Consider the following 26,555-nt stretch of genomic DNA (forward strand, 5'->3'; position numbering starts at 1 on the left):
CTTGCCTGTGCTGCAAAAATGCAGATGTATCAATGCAATTGTGAAACTGAATAATATTCATGTTAAATAATATGATGGCAGTTCCTCTAATCACTTTTTAATATAATCACATTGCGATTCCCTGAAAAACAACCCTTTTCATTCCCCATGTGAAAAACAACACCATTCTATGTCGTGTGTATTGGTTTTCACATTCCTAATTGTATCACACTGAAATGTAACAGCCTGGAAACGCACTGGGTCTCAGGATCAACATGATACACATTGTATTCTAAGCAATAAAACTACTAATTAGGTTTTGTAAAATAGCCCCCTGCTATGGCAATGGTTCATTAAAAATATAATTAAAAGAACCTACTTTTTATTCCAACATCATACACAGCTGTTAACACTTGCAGTATAATGCTTCTCATCAAGTTTGTTTACCTTAAACTCGTCCGCTGTACGACACTCTTTTGACATAACTGTTACACCCCGATCCACTTCATCAAAAGCACACATTAATGCCTTTGCTTTCAGTAAAGGAGAGCAAAAGCTTAATATATTGAAAACTAATTGTTTATAGTAGTAGGGCTTTCAAAGACTTTCACTGTAGAACATGACCTTTGTTAACATATATATAAATGTATATACCACTGATTTCCAACTTTATTCACAAATTAAATCCATATCAGATTATGCAAAATGTCACAGTACAAGAATATTAAGAAAGACGATGGAAAAACAAGGTTAATGTTTCTGTAAATATTTTAATCACCTTCAAATGGCTACCTTTATGAAAAACATATCTTCATCTTAAAATGAGTAGTAGTACTAGGAAAGCTAATTTAAAATCTGATTTTTAATCAAAGATGACTTGTTCTCAATCAATAAGTAAATGCTTCTTATTTTTGTATGGAGATGTTTCATATTAATTGGATCCAAATATCGGTAAACGTTTCTTAAGTGCTGGCGACAACATTAAAAGTTAATTACAAATGCTACACGAACACCAGGAAAATATTTTAACATATGCTATACATTAAGCAGGAATGGTTTAGTACCACATATTAAAATAACAACAAAAAACTGTTTTGAAAAGAATAGCACAGAATTGGTGGTATCTTTGCAGAACATTAAAACAAACAAAAATCACCACTGACGATTAAGTTTCTACATGAGGCATGGTCACCCTCATGAATAGAGATCTGGTTTATTTGACTAAATGAACGCTTGGATACCTTGCTTATTTTCACACCATTGACATAGGCATGAGATCAGTTTAGATTATTCATCTAGCAAAAGGTCTGGAAAAGTTTTTGCATGAAAAATATATATTTAACCAATGTAGCCCAATGAAATAAATATATTCTTTCCCAGGGAGACCTGGATTATGCAGGGTTGTGCTCTCTCTATTTGATTTGGACAAGAAAGGGTTTTATTCCATCGTCCTTCCGTAATTATAACTAAAATGTCTGGGGTAAAGAAAACAAAAAGCCATCAAAAGGCTCTTGGTAAAGCAACCAATATATTACACATCATTAATCCACAGGAACACCTTCTGTCAGATAGATTTGTTCTATTAAATGGTGCGTAGCTTCTTCTAGTTTGTGGGCGATCTTACGGCAGCGTTCTGAAAAGTTACACAAAGACGCTTGCATATGAAAAAACACATAATTAGTTTTTCATTCAGTAATTAAAAACATCAGGGAGCTTTAATAATTCCATAATGTACACTGCAATTTAGCACATTAAGTCGCAGACAGTTCTCTAGCTCTGAAGGACATGCATTTTTAATGTGACTGTTGGAGTTTGTTAGGGCAATTACCAATTAATAGTCATTATGAAAACCTAATGGTAAACTGCATTTATGTATGCATAAAACTGCACTGAATAATTAAAACATACATGTTCAGATGTAAGGCCTTTTTGAATCTAAACAGAGAATGAAAGTGCTGGATTTCAAAACCAGGTTTAACCGACAAGCACAAAACAAACAACATGAATCTGGTGCGTTTCAGTAGACATTAATGTGCATAGCATCATCTATTTTATGTTAGTACCACAGAAAAACCTTACTTTCAGAGTGATTTCTGTATCTCAGCTGGAAAAGGTTAGACCAATTATTAACCTTTAAGACATGAACAATGGCAAGCGTAACGCTATCAGGATTATATTTCTAACACAGTACTTAAGAGGAATACTTTGTTCCCTTATCCTACAAATTAAAATGGTTGCCAGTATTTTTTTTATGAATGCAGTAAAAAAAAAAAAAAAAAAAAAAAAAAGTAAGATATAATCATTATATAATGCATGTTTTTTAGTAAACATGTTAAAAACTAAAACAATGTCACAATAACGGAGTTTTAAAATGATTTCTCTGCAGTAGCTCCTTGGCACATATTCCTCCTAATGGCGTCCTGCTCATGGCCAAGTCATTGTTCCCCAAGTCAAGCGAGTCTAGGCCAAAATAAACTCTACTTACCTTCTACTACTTACGTCTATTGGGGTTGTCTAAACTCCTGAACTTCACTGATTAACATAAAATGAACAGTAGGGGTGCATTTTGTAGTTATTTTACTGCTAAGAAGCGGTCTAAATTCCCAGGCTGATTTCAACAGCTCGCATAAGCAAACTCAATCCAGACGTTCATATATTCTGCTTTTGAAATACTTTTTTGAAGCAAACCGGATACTGGCGCTACACATCACTGGCAACTAGAAAGTTAGCATCAAATAATTTACTAATGGATAGGTTTAGCTGTCTGAACTTTGAGAATGTCTCCATACGCTGACACTGTCTGTGAATATCTTGAACACTTGTTGTTGTCAGCTTGTCATTTGTGAGAAATACAATTTTCTCAAAACCATTATTTGTGCGATTTTTCTAAACCGAGACAAACACTTGGCAACAAGGTGGTTCCTTGACTAACTTATTTTGATTCTGTAGCTCTTTTATGAAACAAAAAGGTATAAGGATAATTTGACATCATTTTATTGAAAGGTCCTCTTCAGTTTGAAGCACTGACTTAAAGGGATTTTTTTAGACAATACGAAATTAATTGTTCTGTGGTACTAACAAGCATAACTGCATTTTTCTATTTTAGGAATAAAAACACTTTTCTAATACCCATCTTCTCTGTACAAATTTTAATTGCAACAAACCACATTATTTTTTTGAAAACCACAATCTAATCTCTAGTGCAATAACAAGATTAACCAAACTGTTATCTGCTTAGAGCAGGCAGAGAAGGCTCAATAGCTAATAGGAACATAAAAAAAATAAGAAAAAAGAAAAATGAATGTTAAAACGCGTACAGTAGAATCAGCAGTTATTCTAAACTATACTTTGGTATTTCTTTCATGGTTTTGGCTAGATTATATAAAGTACTATAAAACATGATATATACTTAATTCATAAAATAAAGGCAATATATGTTAAAAGCAATATAGTTCTAAGAGGTAAGCCATTAAAAAAATGTTTACCTGGTTTAAAGCTCACTGCAAGTTCACACCTTCATTTGCTAATGAAAACCCAAGGTTATAATACAATAAATCACAACACACAGAAATATCTATCCTTTTGTAATACAATTTTGTAAAAACTTTGACCAGATTGCAAAGTGGTTTATATAAATTGGCATTACACTTATACAACTCCCTTGCCAAATATAAAATTATGTATTCAGTTTCTGCACGTTATAAATAAATGGGAAACAAAGACAAATACATAAATAAAAAAATAAAAAAATAAAATGTAAAGCAGTCATGAACACACATACCTTTATAGTAAACTGTATTCTTGTAAATCAATATCAATTTAAAAGAACTTCTGTTTAATTGTATAGCACTTTAAAAGAACAGTAAGCTACAGCATTAAACAGTCTTCCGGTTTAGAGTCACAAATCTGTCCTGCAAGTCCTCAGCTTCCAATTGTTCCCTTCCCCTTGAATTGTTCATTCTCACTTTGCTTTCATCTTATCAGACTGACTCCTGGAAAGGAGACATTAATCTACAGAAAGACAAGCATCATAAATGTTAATATCTATGCACTGAATGACTTTTCCTTACTCTAGAAACAAATGGATTGAGGCAACTAAATTAAGACCACAAATTCAGGCCTGTGCCTTTTTCTAAATAACTTCTTAACCACTTTCTGTTAAAATCAATGACGGTCAGGAACAAGCCATCAAGTAGTCTGTTAAGGACGTCTACAAACTAAAACTAGGTTCTACACATCAGAACATCTGCAAAGGGGCCTAAAAGAGTTTTGTTGAAAATGCAGCGTATCCACACCAGATACGTGGTGAAAGGCTTAATGTTCTCGGAAAAGGTATAATTCTGGTGAGGAAGAATGTAAGGCATATACGTGTTTTCCCCTTGCTCCTGTATCCACACTTCATACTTGACCTCCCTGACTTTCAAATACTTCAGATTCCAAGGGATCTGCCACGACACTGTCAGCTTCGCCTCGTTGGTTCCTTGTACAGAAGCCTGGCATTTGGGTTCCCGCACTTTACCGGGGTGAATTGTGCTGGCCGGCTTAAACTTTTTCAGATTGGGCTTAGACTTCACCGTCTGCCTCAGTACTTCAAGAAGAGAGGGGATGTCCACACTAGTGTCCTGGTAAATGCGGAAAAGCCACTCCGGGTTACGGCAACACAAGTGCCGAGGCACCTCCTTGCTTTTTAAGATGCGATCCTGCTCCTCCTTTTCTAGATGGGCTATTCCGCCTTGATCCCAGGGCCTGTCTGGGAACGCAATGGAGTTCTCTTCTTTGGTGTTTTGCCAGGCCACATACTGAAGATCCATGCCAGGCAAGGAGGCTATAGTTTTGTAGGGCGTGTAGTGCTCAGGGTTCACAGCATATGGGAAAAGCTCTACCACTATAGCGCCGCGGGGCAGGAAGAGTGAGGTCACCAGCTGAGCCCCGTGCATACTGACAAGCATTGACGCCTTACTGATTATTTGTACGATATCTGCGAAGGAGTGCTCATCTAAAGACACCGTGATCGTCTTCATCTGAAACTCCTGAGCCAGAGCCAAAATTAGTTCGGCTTCATTAAGGATGAGCCTGTTGATGCTACGGCTAAAGACCACAATGTACTCCTCAGGTTCAGGGCTCTCCTCCTTGGTTATGTTGAGTTTAGCCATCAGAAAGCGTGTGAACTTACGGACTTCCGTTCCTGACACCAATATGTTGGCTTTGGGGCCTTGTGGTTGAACAAAGCCATACTGGTACCAGGTGGTCATTTTGGACAGCCCTACGTAGGACTTTGTGAAACACAGGAGCTTGCCGAAGTTCCTGAGCTGCTCCTTCAGGAGGGGCTGTTTTCCACTTAGCAGCCGGTAGAGGTCGAAATGTGCTCCCTCGCTCCAGCCCTCCATGAAGACTAAGCGGGCCTCCTCGTCCAGGTCTGAGTATTGGCTCATGGTGTAGAAGATGGGAAGGAGGTCGTCGTGGAAGATGTGCATCAGATTATCTGGGTTGAACCGATTCATGATCAGGGTCACATCGGGGACAAAGACGGGTTTGGGCATGTATTTGAGAGCGGGTGTCGGCAGTTCCAGGAAGTTGAAATACTGCGTGTTGTGGTCCTCCACGGAGGAGAGATCCAGGAGAGCAGGCTGGAACCTCCTGGAGCCCAGGTTGGGAAGCATGACCGAGGAGTTGCTGTGGAAGAAGACAAACTCCTCGGCCTCGGTGGAGTAGCAGAGGTAGTCGAAGCGGCAGATGCGGTCGGTGTGCATCTTCCCGGTGCACACCATGCGGGTGCCCTTCTCCTGCAGGGCCTGCAGGGCGGCATGGTAATCGATACGGACCTGGGAGAGCTCCTGGGACTGGCGGGTCAGGAGGAGCTCTTCTTCCACCAGAGATGCGTGCTCTCGCAGCTTGGCGTACTTCCACAGCACCGCCGCCAGCACAGACACCAGCAGACCGTTCAGCACAGCCGCCACGTTCATCCTGCAGCTCGACCCTCGCATCACAGCAGGCTGGAAGGAAACCGCGCTGATGTGACTCTCATCTTCCGTGCCCCAGACTCAACCTGCAGGAGGAAGGGGAAGGAGAGGAGAGACGGAAAAAGGAAGCTGAAAGTGATAAATTCAGTTCACCTCAAGAAGATGAATACATTTGATAAGGGAGAAAAGGAGCAAAAGGTAACTTGATTATTTACCAGCAAATTAATCAAATGGGTATTTTTGCATTTTTATAATAACTGTATGATTTTCATTATTTCTCTCCCAGTTTGAGATTAATTGACTAGACCAATATCCAAGGTTCACTCTTATGACATCTTGATATGATTGACCTTTTTCCCATGCTGCACTGCAATTGCACCAACTACATTTCTTAATAAGATAGTAGTTTAACACTTATTCGCTGGGTAATTGAAAATAATTTTGTACATGTAACATGAAATATTGCTTAATCTTTTATATTATACAGGGGAAGTGCACAAACTCTTAATAAATAATCAAAGCATAGCACTTATTATTGCTAATCTGTGCAATCCATAACATTTTCTAAATACTTTAGAGGAATATATTTGTTTAGGTCAGGTCTGGAACCGAATAAATTCTACCATAAATGTATATAAACTAGATTAGTCTATATGTGGCATCTATGTAAATTATTATACTTTTCATAATTTGATAAGATTGATAAATGTGTTATGCGAGTCTTCTATCTGAACCATAGCATGTACTTTTACCCTACTCTGAAATTTGCTTCAGTGCATCATAATTATTTTGGTTCCAGAGGAAATAAATAACCCAATAGCAAAAATAAGCTTACAACCGAAGCACGATGAGGCAAGTCTTCATGACGGTAATATGAACTAACACTTCGATCGATTTTCATTCTCACTGTGGCCAGCTGCCCAGCCCAACTTCTTTGCTTGCTTGAAAATAAAATAGTGTTTTGAATTTGTCCCAGATTTTGCATACACCACTTAAACATTTTATTGACTCGGTACCACACAAGCATTACTCAGTCTTCTTGAGGGAAGACCGGCAACATGTAAGAGATGTTATGAGTGTTTTATAAAGAACACACTGGCTTTGGGATCCGAGAGTCAACTTTTACCCTCTCCATTTACTCCCTCAAAGGATTCATCCAGAGAACGTCAATAGTTTATCATCTCTCCTGTTAAAACAAGCTACTGTACACAGAGACATCAAAGTCGATGTATTTCGAAGATTTTAATTCATAGTAGAAAACATACTTTCTAAACTCTTACAAATGCAGAAATGCCTGAAGGTCTTGCGACATTTTAAATGTTTCCAAAATATGTAGCGAAGGGACACTAATTTGAGTTTAAGATAAAATGAGATTAGTAAACATTTGAAACCATAAGCACTAATTGTAACAGACAATAAATCCTTCTTGACTAAACAGATTAAGAACTGTATCAAAAGAAAATTAGTCCGTCGAGACCCAGAATAAATCAAAACCGTGTCCTACCGCCTTATCAGCTACATTTCCTTGCATTTCCTCTCAGCTTGCATAACCTTTATTCTCAGGCAACCTTATTTTGATCTCTACTCCCCCCAGAACCACCACTAGATCTCTTTGATTTAGCTGCCTGCAAATTTCACTGAACTGTTTGATCCATTTCTGATCCTAACCTAGAACTGTAACAAACTCTTTGCTTGCTCCCAGTGCTGATTCACTCTCCTATAACCCAATGCTTCTTGACCTCAGGACCACATTTATCATCCACTTACTACCCTCTGACCTTGGAATAATGTCAGGCACTGTTCTTGCTTGTTGCTCTTCCTTCAACCTTGACTATTTGTGCTAGACTTTGTGATGTGGCTCCATCTTATTCTCACCCCAATCCCAGTCCATAGAAGAGCAATGGGGTCTTGTGGTTGTTGTTGCCCCTGAGCATTTACTTAGATAACTGAACCATTGGTTTGCTAAATTTGACCAATTAAGCAATGTTTCCAGGTTGTAAGCAGGTGGGAGACCTAAAACACCAGGACTGTGACCCCCCAGGGTGAGGATTTCATTACAATTGTTCTAGTGGGTGCGAGGAGACCATTTCTCCCTCTGAATTCATAATCTGGGAGCTCTTCTTTTTTTTTTTCCCCCCATGCAGACATCTTTTACTTCTCCTCCTCTTAATATTGACACTTCAGACACTGAACTGCCTCTCAGCTGTCTCCTCCTCAAACACAACCCTTCCAAATCTAATTCAGTCTAGTTCTCTACATTGTCTAACCTCTAGTTCCCTTGATCCAATCAGCCTCTTCCCTTTATCTTCTGCCAAGCACCTTGATGTTACTTCCAAGCCCTCCCTCTCCTACTCTTGGCACATCTTTTCCCTGGCAAATTCTTTCTAAATAACATTTAGATTCCACTCCTTTCTCTGCTTTACACAGCTCCTGGTTCTGACCCTAGTTGTTTCTGGGCAGCTTTATCTCTGTGTGAGCAACCTGAACTCTCCAGCTCATTCGAAACTCTCTTGTGCACCCAGTACTTCTGATCAAACCCAATTCTAGGTTCTTCACCTTGACAACTGCTCTCTCAACGCCTCTACCTCTTCCTACCTTCAATGCTACGCTTCCTCATGCAATCCTCAAAACTTTTTTATTGAGACTGCACATATCTTACTTTTGTAGTTTTGCCCAACACTAAAACCATTACAACTAATCATCCATTATAGAGTACAATGCACAGATGACAGGTATTTTATTTATCAAGGCAAACGATACACAATTTACACAATACATGATATGATCATGCAGGGGAATAGAAAATTAGGTACGTCAGTCATATAAGAAAGACTACTGTGTTGATTCAAGACTAGACCTTTAAAACCAGCTGGAAATTCTTCAGGTGCTCTGATTAGCTTTTAATCTCTACAGTGTTGTGAGGAAACAGTATTATTTCTAACCAGATATTTAAATACAGAAAACACATGATAAGAGTTGTTTCATTGTGTTTTTCAAAGTTTCAGATCATGGTATTATTTAAACACTATGTATAAGCTATACATTTTAAATCGGTTTTAATATACCACAATTCCCTTACCATATTCCACATGTGTATTAGGTTTTAATAACACAAGTACGAGCAATATCATAATCTGACAAACTTTCCAACCCTGTGAATGATTAGACACACTAAAGTCTAGACAGCGTAACTTTGTACATTTCAACATTTACAAAATAATCATAATCCTAACATTCTAATATTTCTCCTTTCAAAGAGGACAGAATCTGGTGTCTAGATTATGGGTAACAGAAATAAAATGCAGATCCCTCTGACCGAACAGGAACAAAAAGCCATTTGCAACATAATGAGGGCATAAGAATGTATATTAAACACTCACCAAAACAGCATATTAATCAACAGCATCTGGCAATCTGCAATCGCCTTGCAGCCTCTTCACATCCAGTGCATCCCTGCTCTTAACTGCACTGATCAACGCACACGCAGTCCTGCCCTTGCACAACGCTACCCAAAGAGCTCCACAGTCTTTCTGAGGAAAAGGTTAAGTAAAGGAGAGGTCCTTGGCTTCTCCACACTGCTCTCCCAGTCTCCCTTGTTCTCTGTGCTGTTAACATTCAACCAAAGCACCTAGTGCAACTCACCCCCCTTCTCCCACCAGCACCCCCCCTCTCCTCCTCCCCTTCGTCTTTCCTTCCCCCCTCTCGTTCTCCTCCCCCCCCTCCTTCTATCGCTTCACCTTCCCTGATCGCTCTGAGCATGCTCCGTTGCCATCGGTTGTCCTAGTGCGCCAGCTGGCTCACCTCAATTTGTCAGCCTTTTCTCGGAGGTCAGTGTCGCTCACATGGTGATCTACGGTGGCCATCTCCCCTGTAGCCATCACCCTAGAGGGAGCTGGCAGGTTGAGATTAACATGATGGCATCTCTCGCTTGCTTGATCCTGCTCTCTGCCGGTGTGTCTGGTCTTAGTGATGTAGGAGGCACTGCCTTTTCTGCTCGGCTCAGAGAGTCTGGCAGCAGGACTTCAATAATAGCACAGAGCCGTTGAGCCCTTTTACTTGCAAATGTGTTCACGACAAGGGCTTGGAACAGCTAAAAGCCACCCCCTTGCGTATAGTAGATTTTCATTTTGTGAGCTGCTATGTAATGTTTAAAGACTGCCCCCTCTTTTATAATGGAGACAACACAAAGATTTGTTACATATAATACTTCAGGAAGAAAAAAAAAAATCGAATCATAGAGGAGCCAAGCTACGAATCAACAAAGAAAAGCTTTAACAAACAAAGAATGAATGTTGGTTACTGATTAAATGTTTCGTTCAAGGGACGGTTTTCAGTTATGAATTAATCATTTTGACTGACAGCATTCTTGGCATAGTCACTTTATGGTTTTGGAGCCCAGTGTTCTATATGCATTAGCAGGAAGCTCATTAGCATTTAGATTAACACCTTTATCACATGTAAATGGCTGTAGTAGTTCCCCCTTCTTCCCAAACAAACAGAACGCTACAGTCTTTTTAGATGATAAATACACGAAACTAACCTGAATTGTTAAATCATTTGGAAATACAACTGATTTGTGATATAGGGAAAAACATCTGTGCACAAAAAGTCAAATCATTTTAGCTTTTTTTCTCCCGAATGAGCCCTATAGCTCTCTGCACTGTCTCGCTGTGTTAATTCTCCATGCTCCAGTGACCTGAATTAGAAACCTGGTAGGGGTCTAATACCCCAGATGAGAATCCATTATGGTTGTAAATCTCCGCTTCAAGATATGAACGGGGGCTGACAACCACTGCAGCACACCGACAAACGTGGTGTGAGAGATCAGTGGCCACTTAAATTGTGTCAAAGCTGGAACAAATCTTGGGGCAGGGAGGCTTTTGCTGACCCCCCAACAATGATGTACCAACATCCTGATGTGCTTCATGCGAATGCAAAACAGTGGAGTCACTTACAGAGAGAGAAAGATGAATGACGATGCATTTAACTGTGGTGAGACGGACAGCAGTTGCTCAACTGGAGATTACTCAATAGGGAGATTACAAACTCTTGGCAAAGCACATTCTACTACATATTCACATTCTTAATGCACACCCTTGTGTGGGGGGGGCTATTCAATTTCTGTAGATAATGAGGAAAATATTATATTGCTTTAGACTTGGCATTTTCATATAGGTTGTGACTACAAATCACAAATTAAATCAACTACCCTTGCTGCACAAACACAGCTTCTACCCCCTTGAAAAAAATGTCTGTGTTAAAAGCAGATTTGACAAGTTATTTATTAAGCATGTTCAAAAACCAATGAGAGATCCCTAGTGCCCTCAACTGTACAAGCACATTGACACTGAAACAGTGGTAGTACATTAAGAATGTTTGCTCTGTGTTGAATTGCCACAGATACCAGACTTGCTTATTTTTTCTTATGTAAGATTACTAGTGATTGAAATTGATTAACCAGGTTTTGTAAGGAAGTAAAGTGAGAGTATTCCCAGTTGTCCATTCTGTTACATTATAGAAGACGTAGATACAATCTGTAAGTGCAGATGTTCCTACTTTACATCTGTTTATGATCAAAAACATCTGTTCTGAGCTGACCATCAAAGAAGCTTTTGCACACCATGCAGCAGATTTGATTCGGTTCTGCAGTCACTGCAAACTGTCAGTTTCTGTTGATGTTGAAGCAGACATCCACTAGGCTTTTTTTTCTTCTTCTCTCTATTAAACGTTATTAGAGCTGGAATACTAATCTTCGAGAATCTACTGGCGTCGAAGTAGACTGTACTTAATGCTGCAGAAGAAAATGAATGAATTATTCTAGTCCCTTGTTCACCCAAAGAAATGTATGTGATGCAAGTAACCCCAAAGCAATTAAAAACAAAATGTCAGTGTTGAAATTAGCATTAGACAAGTCTGTAGTGTGCAAAAGAGCTATGGTTAAATCCATACTTCAAACAGATTGGATTCAGTCTGAGTGGCCAATTCTTGGGAGCACCATCGGATATATCCCTTCCACCCCCTCACGCCTGCACTGGCGGCAAAGACTGCTTCACAGCTGACAAATCTCATTAAGACATGAAGGGCTATGTATCGTTTCCTTGTTAAATCAAATGCCTTTTGATAATTAACTGCTTTTGGGCCAGTTATTGTTGTCAAACCATGCACAAACTCACTAAAGCGAAAGTGAATTGGCGCATATCCTATGATAATGTCTGCTACAGCCTAAGGGGGAGCCCAGCAATCATCTGCTTGATGTTTCTTGAGGCAAAGTCCTGCTTAAGAGAGGTAGCATCATTAAGGACATAGCTCAGGAGTTGTTCAAACATTTCGAGTCACTAGAGGGTTTTGCCTGCTATTTGTGATCCACACAGAGCACATTTTGATGCCTCAGACAGTGTACACAAGCTTTTAGTGAACTGAATACAGGATTATTTCACTTAGTGTGAGAATAAACAGCCTTTTAGCTTGCTCTGAATATTCAGGCCTGCGTGTGTCAATTAACTACACTGCAACAAACCAAAACTAAGCCCACAAACAACCCTTAATGCATCAATTAACATAGTCCTATCGTGCTGAATTGGGACATTAAGGACTTACTGAGCGACACCAGGAAATTTCAAACCAAATTCCATTGTAGTGGAGAGAGCATTTTTAGCCTATAAAAAGTTGTCCTTTCCAGATTTTTTGACTGATTCATTTGGACATCAGCAAAGCAATACTTTTTCATCAAGGCATACTTATAAAGAATTCAAATTTAAATGGAAAAGTTCAGCTGATCTAATGGCAAACCTGCCAAGAGGTAACCACATTTCCACATCGACTCTCCAAGATGCTCAAACCATATGTATCCACTGCACTTTAGATTTCAATTCCAAGCTTTTGTTTCCCATCCAATTGTAACTTGGAAACATTTCAAAATTTGCCCTCATTTCATTATTTTTGTTCATTTGTTTTTCAATATACTAGAAGCGAGTATACAATCTGTCGCACCTACAAGGCAAAGTAAGGTTTCACTGATATTTGAACACATCACACATTCCACACTGCTCATCGTAGTTCATATTTTTAATATTCTGTCTATAGCCATCTTCATTTCCACTGATGTTAAGCAATTCAGTGATATTTCTTTAAACAGAAACCCAAACTAAATAATGTCCTTTAATTGCCTGAGTGAATGCAGTCGATGGCACCCTGGAGTCTCTCACATCGCAATTAGATTCTCTCCACGGGGACTGCTGTTCTGAAAGGAGACATGCCCCACCGGAGCCAGGAGCCTCCTCTCTTCCAAGCTTATTTTATGTTCATCTATAATAAAATGCAGCTTGAGCTTGCAAAACATGCTTGCCTTGGTGTTAATCAGTATTTTCACCATTTTTTTAAAGCAGATTATTGTAAGGCTTCTTTTTAGGTTATTTTTCCCCCTTCCCCCTGCGATTGAATATTGAATATGAATGTATTTGACAAGCAACACTACAGTCTCTGTAAATGGCTTCAACCCATCCCTAAAACCTTCCAAAAACAGGGCACTGGTTCAGAATTACTTCTCTAGCAAGAAGAGAAGTCTGCAGGAAGGTTATTTGCAAAATTTTTCCTTATGTTAACCAGGAGGATGAATACTACATGTTGCTTTTAGGGTTTTATTGCCTGTGAAGCCTAGGAGAACTGCTAACTAAAATCACCAAAGAGTTAAAGGTTACATCAAGACAACACAGTCTCAGGCAATAATCAGTTTCTATTTAAAGATAAATTTGATCAGATTCTGCATCAATTAATCCTTTCCATGTGTACCGCCCACCCGTATACTCAGTCTCTTTCTTCTGAACATTTCGCAAAGCGTTTGTTATATGGAACATTTATAAATAATAAAAAAAATGCATTAAGTAAAAGTACAGTAAATGTCTTTGGAGAAATCAAAACAAGTAGATTTGATGGTGAACAAAAAGCTCAGTTCTGTATATTGATTCAAGGTTGCTGAACTTGAGAGAGCTACCTTTAGCAGTACTCCTCCTTCATGAATGTTTCAGGTTTTTGTTTTTGCTTTTTTATTTTATGTTTTAATGGAAACTAAGAGGATACAGGGTCAGGGAAACAAAGATGACTATTTAAAAAGATGTACGATATATAAAACAAAGGAGCTATTGCTTTTTTATTTTTAATACACAAGCGTTCTGTACTGACAGAGCCTTTTCAACTATCTCACAGAATGACCTTCATTTCATCCTGAAAGGTGTGCATGTATGGTTAATTCAATTTTGTTGACTTAAAGGTAAGGTTTTTAAATGATCAACAAAGAAAAATAAATGCAAAAAAAACAGTACGGTGATATCTTATTCCAGGACACTTTGGTGGACTGTGAGCAATGGACTTTATTTGATTTCCTGATGCACTAGTAAGATATGCTTACAAAATATGGCACTAGCAAAGTGCCATGTTATTGAATAAAAAGTAAAAAGCTCTTAAATAATTGATCTGCAACTGAAAAACCCATCAGGCTCTGAAGACTATAGTTCAGGTTAAGAGCAGGAGAAAGTGGCACTGCTTAATAAATCCCAAGACTCCCCTTTGAAATACATCAGCCTGTTGTTTGTAAAAGTAGACAGACTGCCAAAGCAAAGAGCACTGCTTGTAAACAAACAAAAAGTTATATTTTTAAAACTATGAAACATATGGCAATAATAATGGCAGCTGTGGTTAAAACCTTGCATCATTTATTTTCAGGAATGGCTGATTGGTCCAACGTTAGGAGCAAGTCTTTGCAGCAACATCTCTCGATCTGCAAATAAGTCTTCCCAAATGTACCAGAGTGATCTTGAAGAGCCCTGCCCACTCCTATGGGAGGTGGTTGCCATAGGAGAAGGCTCCCTGGGACATCCTGGATACAACCTCTGGATGAGAGGACAAGGCCAGGTTAAGGTGGTCATATTTCCAGCCTTATTACACATGCATTGCAAGGTTTCGAATCTGCCAGCATTGCAGAGAGCTCAGGGCACAGGACACTCAATGATGACATCTCAAGAGGTTGCAGCCCTGGCAATTTATCTATGTCTGTTAAGATGTTGGTCTCTATGGTTGTTTCTATGAATGCATTGCATTCGACAATCTGTGAGTCGTGATCACGGACACATTTAGTTCTGGTCCATAAGCTGCTGAAGAATGACATTGAAACACAGTTTTGCATGTAAAAAAAAGATACAGCTATGTCCAGGTGGTGACAGCAGCAACTATTAATATTCTTAGCAAACTAATGCCCTCTAGTGGTGCATGTTTCAAGTGTATTGCTTTACTCTCTTAAACTCTTACAAACTTGCTAGTAGACTTAAATGTCACATTTACCTACTAATACAATACAATCAGATCCAAAACATATAGCCTAGTTCTGATTTGAGAATTCCTTAAATAATTAACTGTGGTGTGTCCTTTTAATATTTCACCCTTCCTTAAAAACACTTCATTAGTTTTGTTAATTTGTTGTGTTACAAGTACTACAGAATCAGTCATTCAACTAAAGGTGCAATGTCAATTTCAGGCACGTTTCTACAGTATTACTATGCTCTACAGTATGTGCATACGCTTCAAAAGCCTGCAGCAACTGGACAACTCGATTCCTCTTATTCACAGCTTGAAACCAATGCGAGTTTCCTTTCCCCAGAGGTTATCTTCTAATGTTTGGCAGCTGCTGCTCTTTGTACTCTGAGCTTCCTTAAACTCGGCTGTTCTGACACAGTCTTGTTCTCACTACTTCTGAAGGACTTCTCAGTCACTGAAGTCATCGCTCAGAATTTGCACCCTGTGCCGGTTAGGATTTTAAAATAAAAGAAATGAATAATACAGTATTTGTATTCAATCCACTCTCAACATTTGAAATGCATGCTCACGTTATGACCTGCATTTTGTCTACAACATTCAACTAAAGCCTTAAAAATGCTGTTTAGGTGAAATCACGTAATTTCTCTCAGTATCTCTCCTTTATCTTCAAAATAGATTCAATAGCAACAAAATCTAGGCCTAGAACAGCCAATCCATTGATTCTTACTGGGTCATAAGTCCGTTTACATAGTTTAACTAAATTAAAATACATTTCAAATTATAAAGAAAGCCATTCTTCACTGATGCATGCGTCATCTAAAACAATGCTAAATCTCACTGGTACATTGAAAGCTGTGATGTTATAAATAAATAAATTAAGATGTGCACTAATTAAAATGTGCCACGCAGCTAGCTCTTTACCTGGCCTTTTTATCATGATCTTCTATTGGTTTTCGCTGTCAGCATGACTGTGCAGGAGAAATAACCCTGGTATCATATCTGTGATATGCCTGTGCTGTACAAACTCTCCAGTCTGACCTGCTCAGACTATCTCGGCCCTGTAAAAACTCCACACAAGCCCTTCTGTCTGATCTCTGATTTCGTTCTCAGCCCGTTGTCAAGGTCAGGCTGTAGTTTGGTAGGGGCTGCTGAGCTGGGCACTGGGAGCCCTTGGCAGAACACAGGTTCACCTCTGGGGCTCCACTGGCAACACACGGATATCGTACAGTGGCAAAGATCAACCCCTGCATGCCAGCTCTCTGTGCTTGAGAAGAGATCAGGGCAGGGCTTCGCTTCGGGGGTCCTTTTGCAGACAATAAACACTACAATGCGAAATATACCAGAGAGCTTCAGTTTTATTTATTTATTTAATTAAATCCTTATGAATGGTATTGAAAAGCCTGCCCATGTACATCCAAGCTATCAGAGGGGCTCCTATAACCCTCTGAGCTTCATCGAACCACCTCTGAGTAAGAAAGCAGTTTGTTATAAAGAAGTAGGCCTACTTTATGTTTTCGGATTCAACACGTTTTATTGCCTAGCTCATCACTATCTGATTATGCCTCCGCTATAATCTTATTTTAATTCCTGACCTACTTGCTCTCTGTCAAGTCTCTTCAATACTACTCTCAGAGTCAGGGGTTCAGCAGTGTCCTCCAAACTGGCAGGGATTTAGGCCAATTCCAATACACAAAATAATAAATGACTGCTTCTTCTGAATCATCAGCATTCAAAATATTAGATTATTTAGAAGTACAGAAGACCTATTCTTTGCCTTGCAATTTGCACGCATGGAACTGGGTAGTTGCACTAAGTGCTACTGTAGCTTTAATGATGTCTGGAATATTTCTAAACCTCTTAACTCCTTTGCTGAATGTTTTTCACAACACAGAGACACTCGTCAGGTCCTGGGGGACTGTTGGGGCCGAGCTACTAGACTATTAGGCAGAATCTAGCACCCTCTCCTCGGCACACCCGGCACAATTGTGTTATTCATCAACCTGACTGTATGGGCACGAGCAATGGCGTGGGAGAGCATATTTGTCTTCAGTCAGACAACAGAATCCCTCGCTGCACTAGTGAGAACTGAAATATCACCATCTGCAATAGGAGCACTGTTGTACCCATCTTCATCAACATGGCCCGGTCCTCGGATGACCTTATTTCTCCAGATGGGGTTGCAGGTTTTAAGCATTCTTCACTGACACTGGAAAAACGGCACTCCCTTTAATATGCAGAGGCCGTGCTTGTTTTAAGTACACTTGCTCTGCTTAGCGTAGGTTGTCGGACAACACTTCCAGCGTCAAGTAAGCTGGGAGGTCATCGCATCAGTGCTTTTTAGATGATGCTGGGGACAAATTGGAATGACATATTTGTGTACCCCCAGAGGTTATTATTTGCAAACCACATCTGTGTTCTGGCATTGAAGCACTGCCAGGGACTATAGTGGAATCTACAATAATCACTCCTATACTATATGAGCTCCCTTGTTAAAGAAAAATACCAAAAGCCTTATCTGATCACTTTCCCACTCGCCAAATTAACAAGTAATAATATGAACTGTAGTTTTATATGAAGTAGATTTAATTAATATTCTTTAGCATCAATCAAATATGACATTTGAATCCTAAGTATAAACCGCTTTTCTTTAATGGGTGAATAAAGTTCTTCTCCAAGCATTCAGTTAAAACCTACAAGATGTAGGCTATAATACATCTTGTAGGTTTTAACTGAAACCGTCCAGGATGTAGGAAGTCTCTTACTGTACTTGTGTAAATTGGAATTGGAATTTGTAAAATGTATTATTTTGAATTGCTATGTTTCAGCTAAGTTGAATTTGTAATGATTGATGCCTTGTACTTCTCTGTATTTTTGCACTTATGTTGTAAGTCGCCCTGGATAAGGGCGTCTGACAAGAAATAATAATAATAATAATAATAATAATACAATTTGACATTGAAACCACATTTGCGTTTGAAGTTTTTTCTAGTGCAGTGCTTGGTTTTGCCGGTTCTTGTGTATAAAGGTACTAAACAATTCCCAAATTGTGTTTTAGCCCTTTATGTCCCAAAGACCCTGTACAAGACAATAGACTAACAGGCTTAATTAAATCAAAGCCATTACACTCAGATTATCTAAAAATATAATACGAACCAAAAAAGGAAATTAAGTGAAATTTAAATGGTGTTACTAATGAAACCAGACAGCAAAATTTATTTTAAATCACTTGCTGCAGGGGCTTTTTAAATGAAGGGAGGGGTGATTCGAGATGAACAACACAAACTATATCATCACACAGTGTATTCAAAATTGGTCACACATTGTACCTTTCAAAAGGACCAGACATGGCCAGAAATAGGTGTTTTGAAATACAAACAAACTTCACAGATGGGTTTGACAAAGATGCAATATTATGTAACAAGTAACAGCACATGCCAGACTGGAATTGGAGTGCACCCACATCTAGTTCAACAGCCTTTTTGAAAGGTGGCATCTGGGTTTGACAGTTAGTCCACAAATAATTTCAAATAAAACAATACTGAAAATGTCCTGAGACACACTGTGTAAACTGAATATGATATTTCACTTTTTCCTTCTTTCTCCTTCTCTTCTTCCACTGTTCCCTTATAATCCATTTCAGCTATATAGTCAATCACTTAATAAAATATTGATCAATGGTGGAGCTGTATTTTCCTTCCCTGAACACCATAATGAAAGACTGATGTGTTACTATAGAGCCTAGCTAGTGTCAAACTTCATGTTGAATTCTTTCAAATAGGTCTTTCCACATATTTAGTTGAAACCAAGAGATCTTCTCAAACCAGATGATGGCATTTTGCTGTGATGCTACACAGGCAACTGATTGCATGCCTGAGTGGACTGAGAAAGCAAAACCCTCTTTGCCCTGACAGAAATACCCTGTGTAATCAGCTGTACAGATTTACGCAATGATGTCATAAAGATACGGCACAGATATTTTCAGCTAGCTTGATTTTGTTTCAATTTTCTCAATTTCCAATCATCTTATTTTCCAGATGATTAAATATAACCTATATTATCACACAAAAGACGGATGTTGCTTTTTACAGAAATAAACAGCCTAATAAATCAGACTCTGAAACTAGTTACCATTGCAATTTGTTCCAGAACATATAGGCCCTATCTCTTGCCAAGCCAAATCACAGTTGGTAAAGTGCTCTGAAGATTCAAAGCCAAACAACAAAGGCATTTAAAGATGCATTTACTGTGATCTTGATTCTGCCAAGCAGGATTACGAACAGTCAAGCACTTATCTGACAAGGTTTTCGGGACTCTTTGTTTTGTACATCTATAAAGCAAACATTTAGTAACATAATTTGTACCCTGATTGCTTCACAGATCTTAAATTAAAGTATGGACAATCTAAAACCTCCCCACAGACTGACCAAATATAATTCAAACAAAAATATAGATCTATTCCATTTTATGAATGGAGAGATGAGATGAAAGCACGCCAGTCTTTGGAATGAGAATGAATTTCTGAACCTGCAGTCACATCTGTTTGGTCAAAAAGAGATTATTTTGGATCTTAGAGGGCTTTTTATCTATGTAGCCATTTTATTTTGTGGAAATGTCTCATGGGGAGGTGAAATAAATCACCAAACCACAATATAAAACCCTACTCTGTTTTCCTTGGTAAGCTAAAGGAACAGGCATTAGGCCTAGTAACAGTATCCACGGCTAGAATTAGCTGCCAAATACATTACATTTTTATTTTACAGAGCTACTCGATATGTAGCATTTACTTTCAGACGCCACCTCCTCTGTTTTATCTTACTATACGAGTTTAATTGACCATGCATATATCATCTGTACTTTAGAGAGGTCTGACAATGCAGAATGAATCAATTAAAAGGAAATAAACACTTGATGCTAGTAATAACAGAGCTATATCTATTTAAAGTATATATTTATAGATAAAAAGCCCTCTAAGAATCTTGAAGTGTACTTTAATGCCATTCACATGAAAGTGTCAAAAGAACCCACTCTTTGAGCTGATCCTGTTTTTAACACATTTGGGATTTTCTTGAGTGTTGAATGCGTGTCCAAAAAACTCATATAGCACAGCCACCTTCATCAGCATCGTTCCTGACTCCCACATGTTTCTTTTTTCATAAAACCATTCCCTTTTTAATGTATCTGATGCCTTTCGGATTTCACTTACTGCAAGACCCACAATAATAATCCTGGAGATATTTAGCAGTCAAGTGGAAACTCTGGGATTACTGACTGAAGATTTCCAAATAAAATCCCCTTGGGTTTGGTCTACAAATACTAAGCAGACAGAAATGAATGACAGGTCAAGGTCCAGCACTTGGTTGAGTGGTCAATCCGTTGTCTTCTCACCCAAAGGTCTATCTTAGTAGATTAGTTTCTATTCCCCAGAATGACTAAAATGAACACGATCAGCATTGATTTTTAGAAACGCTATTCTTACGAAAATTAAACTACTTTTTTTTAACTTGGAAAATGCAAGATAAGAAGCAGGCGAGCATGCAATCCAGACATATATTATCTGCTACACTGAGATTAATCTTGACATGAAACCACTCCAGAGCGGTTCAAGGACATCATATTACATATCTTTACCAGCCTGGAAAAGATTAAAACATCAATATCAATCAGACCGAATGCAATCCAATAATAAATAAATAAATAAATAAATGACAATACAGTGCAACTAACATGTTGTGAATTAAATAGACAAGGATTTAAATATGTACGAGGCAAATTGTTTTAAATGCATCAATGTCCTTTAAATGTTAGTCTCTCCATTCAGCTGCCACCGTGCTGGGTGACAGCACTTTGACAAATATGACACACTGTCAAAATGCAAAAGCCATTGGTATGGAGCACAACGGATCTCAAATTAAATCAGTGTACACCCATGCATTTGAATAACCATAATGCTACTCCAAAGTGATACATCAGTGAGCACATTTAAGACACTTTCCTTCTTTGAATGATTAACAATTCTCTACTACTACTAGGCTGCTGCTGCAAGAGCATATGCAAACTTTTGCGGAAAAAAAAAGTCAAATAAACCGCATAGCAAAACACATGCCAGCACGTTTTTTATTCCCATTCAAAACAAAGATCCGCCAAAGTGCTCTTACCTAGTGTTTCGGTTTAAGGGGGTTAATGCCCTGTGTCTATGACTGCAGCGGAGTTGTTTCAATATTATTGTCTGCAAGTACAGTTGCATCTGTGTCAAACGCCTCAATGGTCACTTGTCCACAGTCCGCCCTCGCGTCGTGGGGCTCATTTCACCCCCGCGTCCATTCATCAGGTAAGTGTCTGCGAGTGAGCCGGGGTTTTGTGGGTATTACGTGTCGGCATAATCGCTTCCATCGCGTCGGCTCCTGCAAAACTCAAGCAAGCTTGCTTTCCTATCTCCGCCCACCGCCGGCGGTTGTCGCCGTGTGGGCCGCGTTCTTGTACCGCGGATGTCCGCTGTTCTGCGCAGACGTGCCGGTTTCCGCCCATGCCATTGGTGGAGCGGCGCAGACCCACGCAGGACTGCGGACATCTGCGCTCCAGGAACGCCTCTCACGCTCATGTGCAAACCTCGCGAGAACTCGTGTTGTCTTTCCCACGGAGCTGGTGCCCCCTGTAGCCAAATGCGGCGTGAATTGCAACAAATGACCGCATATTTGAATAATGTTTATTTCTGTGTCCTGTAAGGCGTGTTTGATGTTTATAAAATGGTTTAATCCCCCCCCCCCATAAAGATTTTAGTTGTTTTATTCCTGTAGAAAAACACGAACTATTCTTACAAAACAGCCTGGAGCATGGTTAGAGGATGCTCTGATATTATTAATTGCAAATTGTGCAGCTCCCGAGGACTGTGGAATAAACCAGGCTAACTTTTCTGCAGAAATATAAAGAATTGAACAGTATAAAGCAATGGGACGTGTTTTTAAAAATACAGATTTTTATCATACTCACATACCCTTCTGTCTGTGGATTCATTTTGTTGTAGTTTTTCTTTGTCAAATCTCCCAAGTGTTTTCCATAATGGTGGGTTACTGTGCAATGGTCATTTAATATAAATCAATCAATCTCTTCGTCGTATTTCATTTTGTTCAAAACTTGTCTTTCCTTTCAAGGTTTGTTTGTTTTGAAAAGTAAATTATTGAATGCCAAAGATCAGTGTAGGAACTGACTAACCTTGCAATTTGCTAAAATAGTAATTCATTTTATTTTGATCAAATGCTCATTTCAGACTAGACATGTGTATTAGTGTCATTACAAATGAGTTCTGTTTAATTTACAGTACACTTCATAATGAATTATTGTTTGGGTAGGTATCTGTAGCGTACACTCTCAGATGTAATACATTGTAGAGGACTCCAGGTGATGTGTTTTAATTCTGCCCCTCTTTCTACATGACTTCATATTTCTAGTGGCATTTCATTAATCACTGCTTAGTGCTTGCTGACAGCAAAGGTGGAGGTGTTTCTTCTAGCAATAATCATGTTCGGTATATTGCCATGAATACTGCGAACATATACAGACTGACAGATAGATATATAGATAGACAGAAGTCAGTGGTTGTAGAATATATTTACCATTTTAAATCAAGACAGATATACACACATACACACACATATGTGCATTCAAAGATCATAGAATACTGTACTGTATTTATAGCTTGTTTAATTCAACATTACATTTAACATAACCCCCAGCTAATATTGTTGCCCTTCACTGAAATCTTTCTTTAAGTTGTTATTGCTGTTTATATACAATATTGAGCATATCTTAGTTGTATTTCCAGGTCATTGCATTACAAAATTAGCTTGCATGAAGGATTGGGTTTGGTTGTAGAATGGGGAAGGAAAATGGAGGCTGGAAAACACATGATGTACCATTACTTTAATATTTATATTCTTAATTGGCTCATTAGGCATTAAAGCTGATAAAACTTTGAAGAAACACAAGAGGGTAAGTAAGATCTAAAATTGGTTTCTAATAAACAGCAGGTTGACGCAGCAAAATGCAGCTTTTGATGCATTTGTACTACACAGACAATCATTCTCAAGATGAAAAACAAGACCATCTGAGCAACAAACAACAAAAGGATATATAATTTCAATTCAAATGAGCTTTTATTACCATCAACACTGGAATTTCACACAATACAAAGTGTCATCTCTTTTGTCATGTCTGAGAGTTGTTGTTCTTTTCAGTTACCATGGAAATGATTTCCACCACAGGAAGATGCATCCGATATAAAAGGGTGTTTAGCTGGGGAACTGGCATTTTTATCTTTATGGGCAGAGCGTGTGTCAAGTTCAATAGACAAATAAGAGAAAGGAACAGAAGAAAATAGCCTTTATGGGTCTCAGACCTCAGACTGTGACGCCATCAAAAATCCTGTTACATTTTCATGTGTCTGCACATCTACTAACAGCCCAGGTAAAATGAAAATTATTCATCAGGGTGGAAAGGGTAATACATTGTTTCAGGGTTGCAGTGAGCACAGCCTGGTCTTCTGCATTACTTACCCAGCAAGATGCAATTTATTACAGTCCTAAAAAGAATCCACGGGAGGATTTTGACTTTGACTTTTTCCTTCATCAAAGCATCTACTTTGTCATTTTCAATCCGCCTTTGGATACAGCTATTGAGATATATAAAAACAAAATTGGCACGAAAAGCTATTAAGTAAATTGGGATCACGGTATAAAGTAAAGGTTATGTTGATTAAATGTGCCACACATCCAATTTAGTCTGAGAAAAGAAAATGAAAACTATCAAGATCAAGGTCTGCATTACTCACAGGGGGAAAATATCGGATAGTTTGACAGGGCAGCCAGGAAATGGTCAACTTTGGCATTCAGAACGTTCTAATTATTTTTCTACGCCCATTTTCCATTACCGCTTCAATTTATGTCAAGGGAAAGTTGCAGAGTAAGTTTGGCTCTTGTCTGACCTCTTCAAATCTAAATTAATTGTAGTTATGTTTAACAGACAATGGTGAATATATTTAAGCGACTAATTTCTAGGTAATCAACTTCAACTGAAATACAAGACCTTTGAGAAATTGATTACACCAGATGGAGCAGCTCCTTGTGTCTTGTTGTGTGATGCAAACTGAAAGTAGGAGACGGGCTCGAATTAAATGAAGACTGACCTGCCAACCAATTACAAATTTCAGGTTTCCATTGTGTTGAAGTGAAAAGCCTCTGCCAAACGAAAGGGACCAGGCTTGTAATTTTAAGTTCCCATGGGAGATAATTTGTTTTTAATTCAGATTCTGGCCTCAGTATTAAGGGAAGCAATCCTTTCCAATGTACACAGCACTTGACTTTTTTGAAATCACTAGGACAGCCTTTATTCTTTGGCTGGTTTTGCAGATGAAAGAAAAAACAAAAGTCTTGTCTGAGTTGCAGTACCATACTAAATGGTCAAGGCAAAACATATTAAAATTGTTAAAAGAAAAAAAAAAAGTCTTCAAGGGTTATGAACATTCTCTCATGTTTACATTAATTAGATACAACATCTCTGGTTCATTATTCTCACTTAGGGCATTGTGTTCTGTAAATGACACACACACAAAACAATGTCCTAAAGTGACTACATCATTAACATCTATTACATCTTCATGATCTGAAAACGTTATTATGGACTGTTTACGCATCCACATTACTTTTTAAGCCTGCCACCAGAGGGCCTCATTTGATGGGGATTCATAAATGGAGAGTTTATTCCTGGCAAAGATTCTACAGCCCATTAAATGGACGGGAGAACTGTGTTGACAGATATGGTAAATTATACATTAGGAAAACTAGGGTTTCAAGACTAGAGAGTTTTAATATACTGTATAAATTAATGAAAGTATGGCTAAAGTTTAAGATAGATTGTCTCTTCTTCACGAGTGATGCTTTACTTTACCTGTATGTTTTTTTTTCTCTCTCCTGTCTTATGATTTTCTTACATTACTTACAAATGTAAAAGGTTTGCTTTTGTTATCCAGTATGAGGCCCTAACTTTGTTAGTGTTCAAAAACTGCACAATGCACTGTTAGATTGAAGGTGTGCACAAATCTCTATGTTTTTGTTTTCATCAAGCATAATTCTACACAATCCTACAATCGAAGTATTGTTTGTTGCAAATCAGACATGGACGAAGACCATGGCAGTGGATAATATTGGTGAGGTCATTTAATTAGGTCTTGTTTTAAGCAAGCTAACTGGTATTAGCGCCTACTACTGTTGTGGATATGCCATATTTGTTTGTTAGTGTCTACTTAACAATGTATATCTCACTTAATTGTAAGCCTCAACATTGGACGCCACATGAAAAATCAACCAGACCACTTCATCCTGGTGTAAAGAAGGAAAACTGATTATTAGTGCGTATAAATAAATCCTACATTTAAGAATGTTTAGAGATCCAGATACTTTTCCCACAAATGCTGCTATGAAGCAACCATATGAAATATATATTTAAATGTATATTAATGTTAGAAGCTTTACACTTCGACATATCAGAGGTTGAAAGTCTTATGTAATACCACTGTTCATCACTAGTGGTCTTCCTCCCCTATGTTTCAAGTTTTAAATTTAGTGCAGTGTAAAATGAGATTAGAGACTGGAGGACATAAACATATTATGCTTGCTTTAATAGCGGCAGTCTAATTGTATTTCTTTTTATGTTTTTGTACATGCCTGTAAGGCTTTTCTCCTTAATATAATTCAATCTAGTTTTGGAGTACCTTCATATTAAATAATGTTATTGCTGTCACAAACTGGAATAGAACTAAGCTGACTTATTTTCACTTTCACATGTATTCATAAAATAAATCTCAAGGTTTATATTGTGCCAAGAAACACTGAATTGGTCTTTTAACTCTCTTGGTTGGCAATATAGTGCTTATGTCCATAAGATGAATTGTCTCAAAATAAGTACAAAAGTACCTCCAATGATATACTCTAGTATTAGAAAGGTTAAGGTTTTAAAGGTAATTTATACAATAAGAAACATCCCACTAAGACATTCAGTTTCCAAATTATTTATTTTTAAACCCTGAAGTGACTGAAAAGTGTTTGCAACTGCTATACTGTGTCTGGTATCCATGGTGATGTCACAAACAAGGATATTTGTCAATCCCTTTTGGACATCACATGTCCTCTGCTGCACAGATTAGACTGAGGTTGTGCTGACTCTGTATATGACTAGGTATTGTATTGCTGCGACAACTGATAAATTGCAAGGGAACAAAACTTCAGAAAGGGACTAAGGAGTTCACTTATCTAATAAAGG

At 38.4% G+C, this 26,555-nt stretch overlaps 1 protein-coding gene across 2 annotated transcripts; it reads right to left on the reverse strand.

Annotated features, from left to right (window-relative positions):
• Positions 1 to 630: 630 nt before the first annotated feature.
• Positions 631 to 21,663, reverse strand: pomgnt2 (protein O-linked mannose N-acetylglucosaminyltransferase 2 (beta 1,4-)). 2 transcript variants are annotated; one of them, XM_066690855.1, is made up of 2 exons: positions 21,401 to 21,663; positions 631 to 6,025 (listed from the first exon to the last, which is right to left on the reverse strand). In XM_066690855.1, the coding sequence occupies exon 2, from the start codon at positions 5,961 to 5,963 to the stop codon at positions 4,203 to 4,205; it is 1,761 nt and encodes a 586-aa protein (XP_066546952.1). In that variant the 5' UTR covers positions 5,964 to 6,025; positions 21,401 to 21,663; the 3' UTR covers positions 631 to 4,202. The 2 variants fall into 2 exon arrangements, with proteins under 2 accessions (XP_066546952.1, XP_066546953.1); XM_066690856.1 differs by lacking the exon at positions 21,401 to 21,663 and adding an exon at positions 9,320 to 9,537.
• Between the last annotated feature and the right edge of the window lie 4,892 nt (positions 21,664 to 26,555).

This window comes from Amia ocellicauda, chromosome 18 (assembly GCF_036373705.1).
Source record: "Amia ocellicauda isolate fAmiCal2 chromosome 18, fAmiCal2.hap1, whole genome shotgun sequence".
NCBI classification, from domain to species: Eukaryota; Metazoa; Chordata; class Actinopteri; order Amiiformes; family Amiidae; genus Amia; species Amia ocellicauda.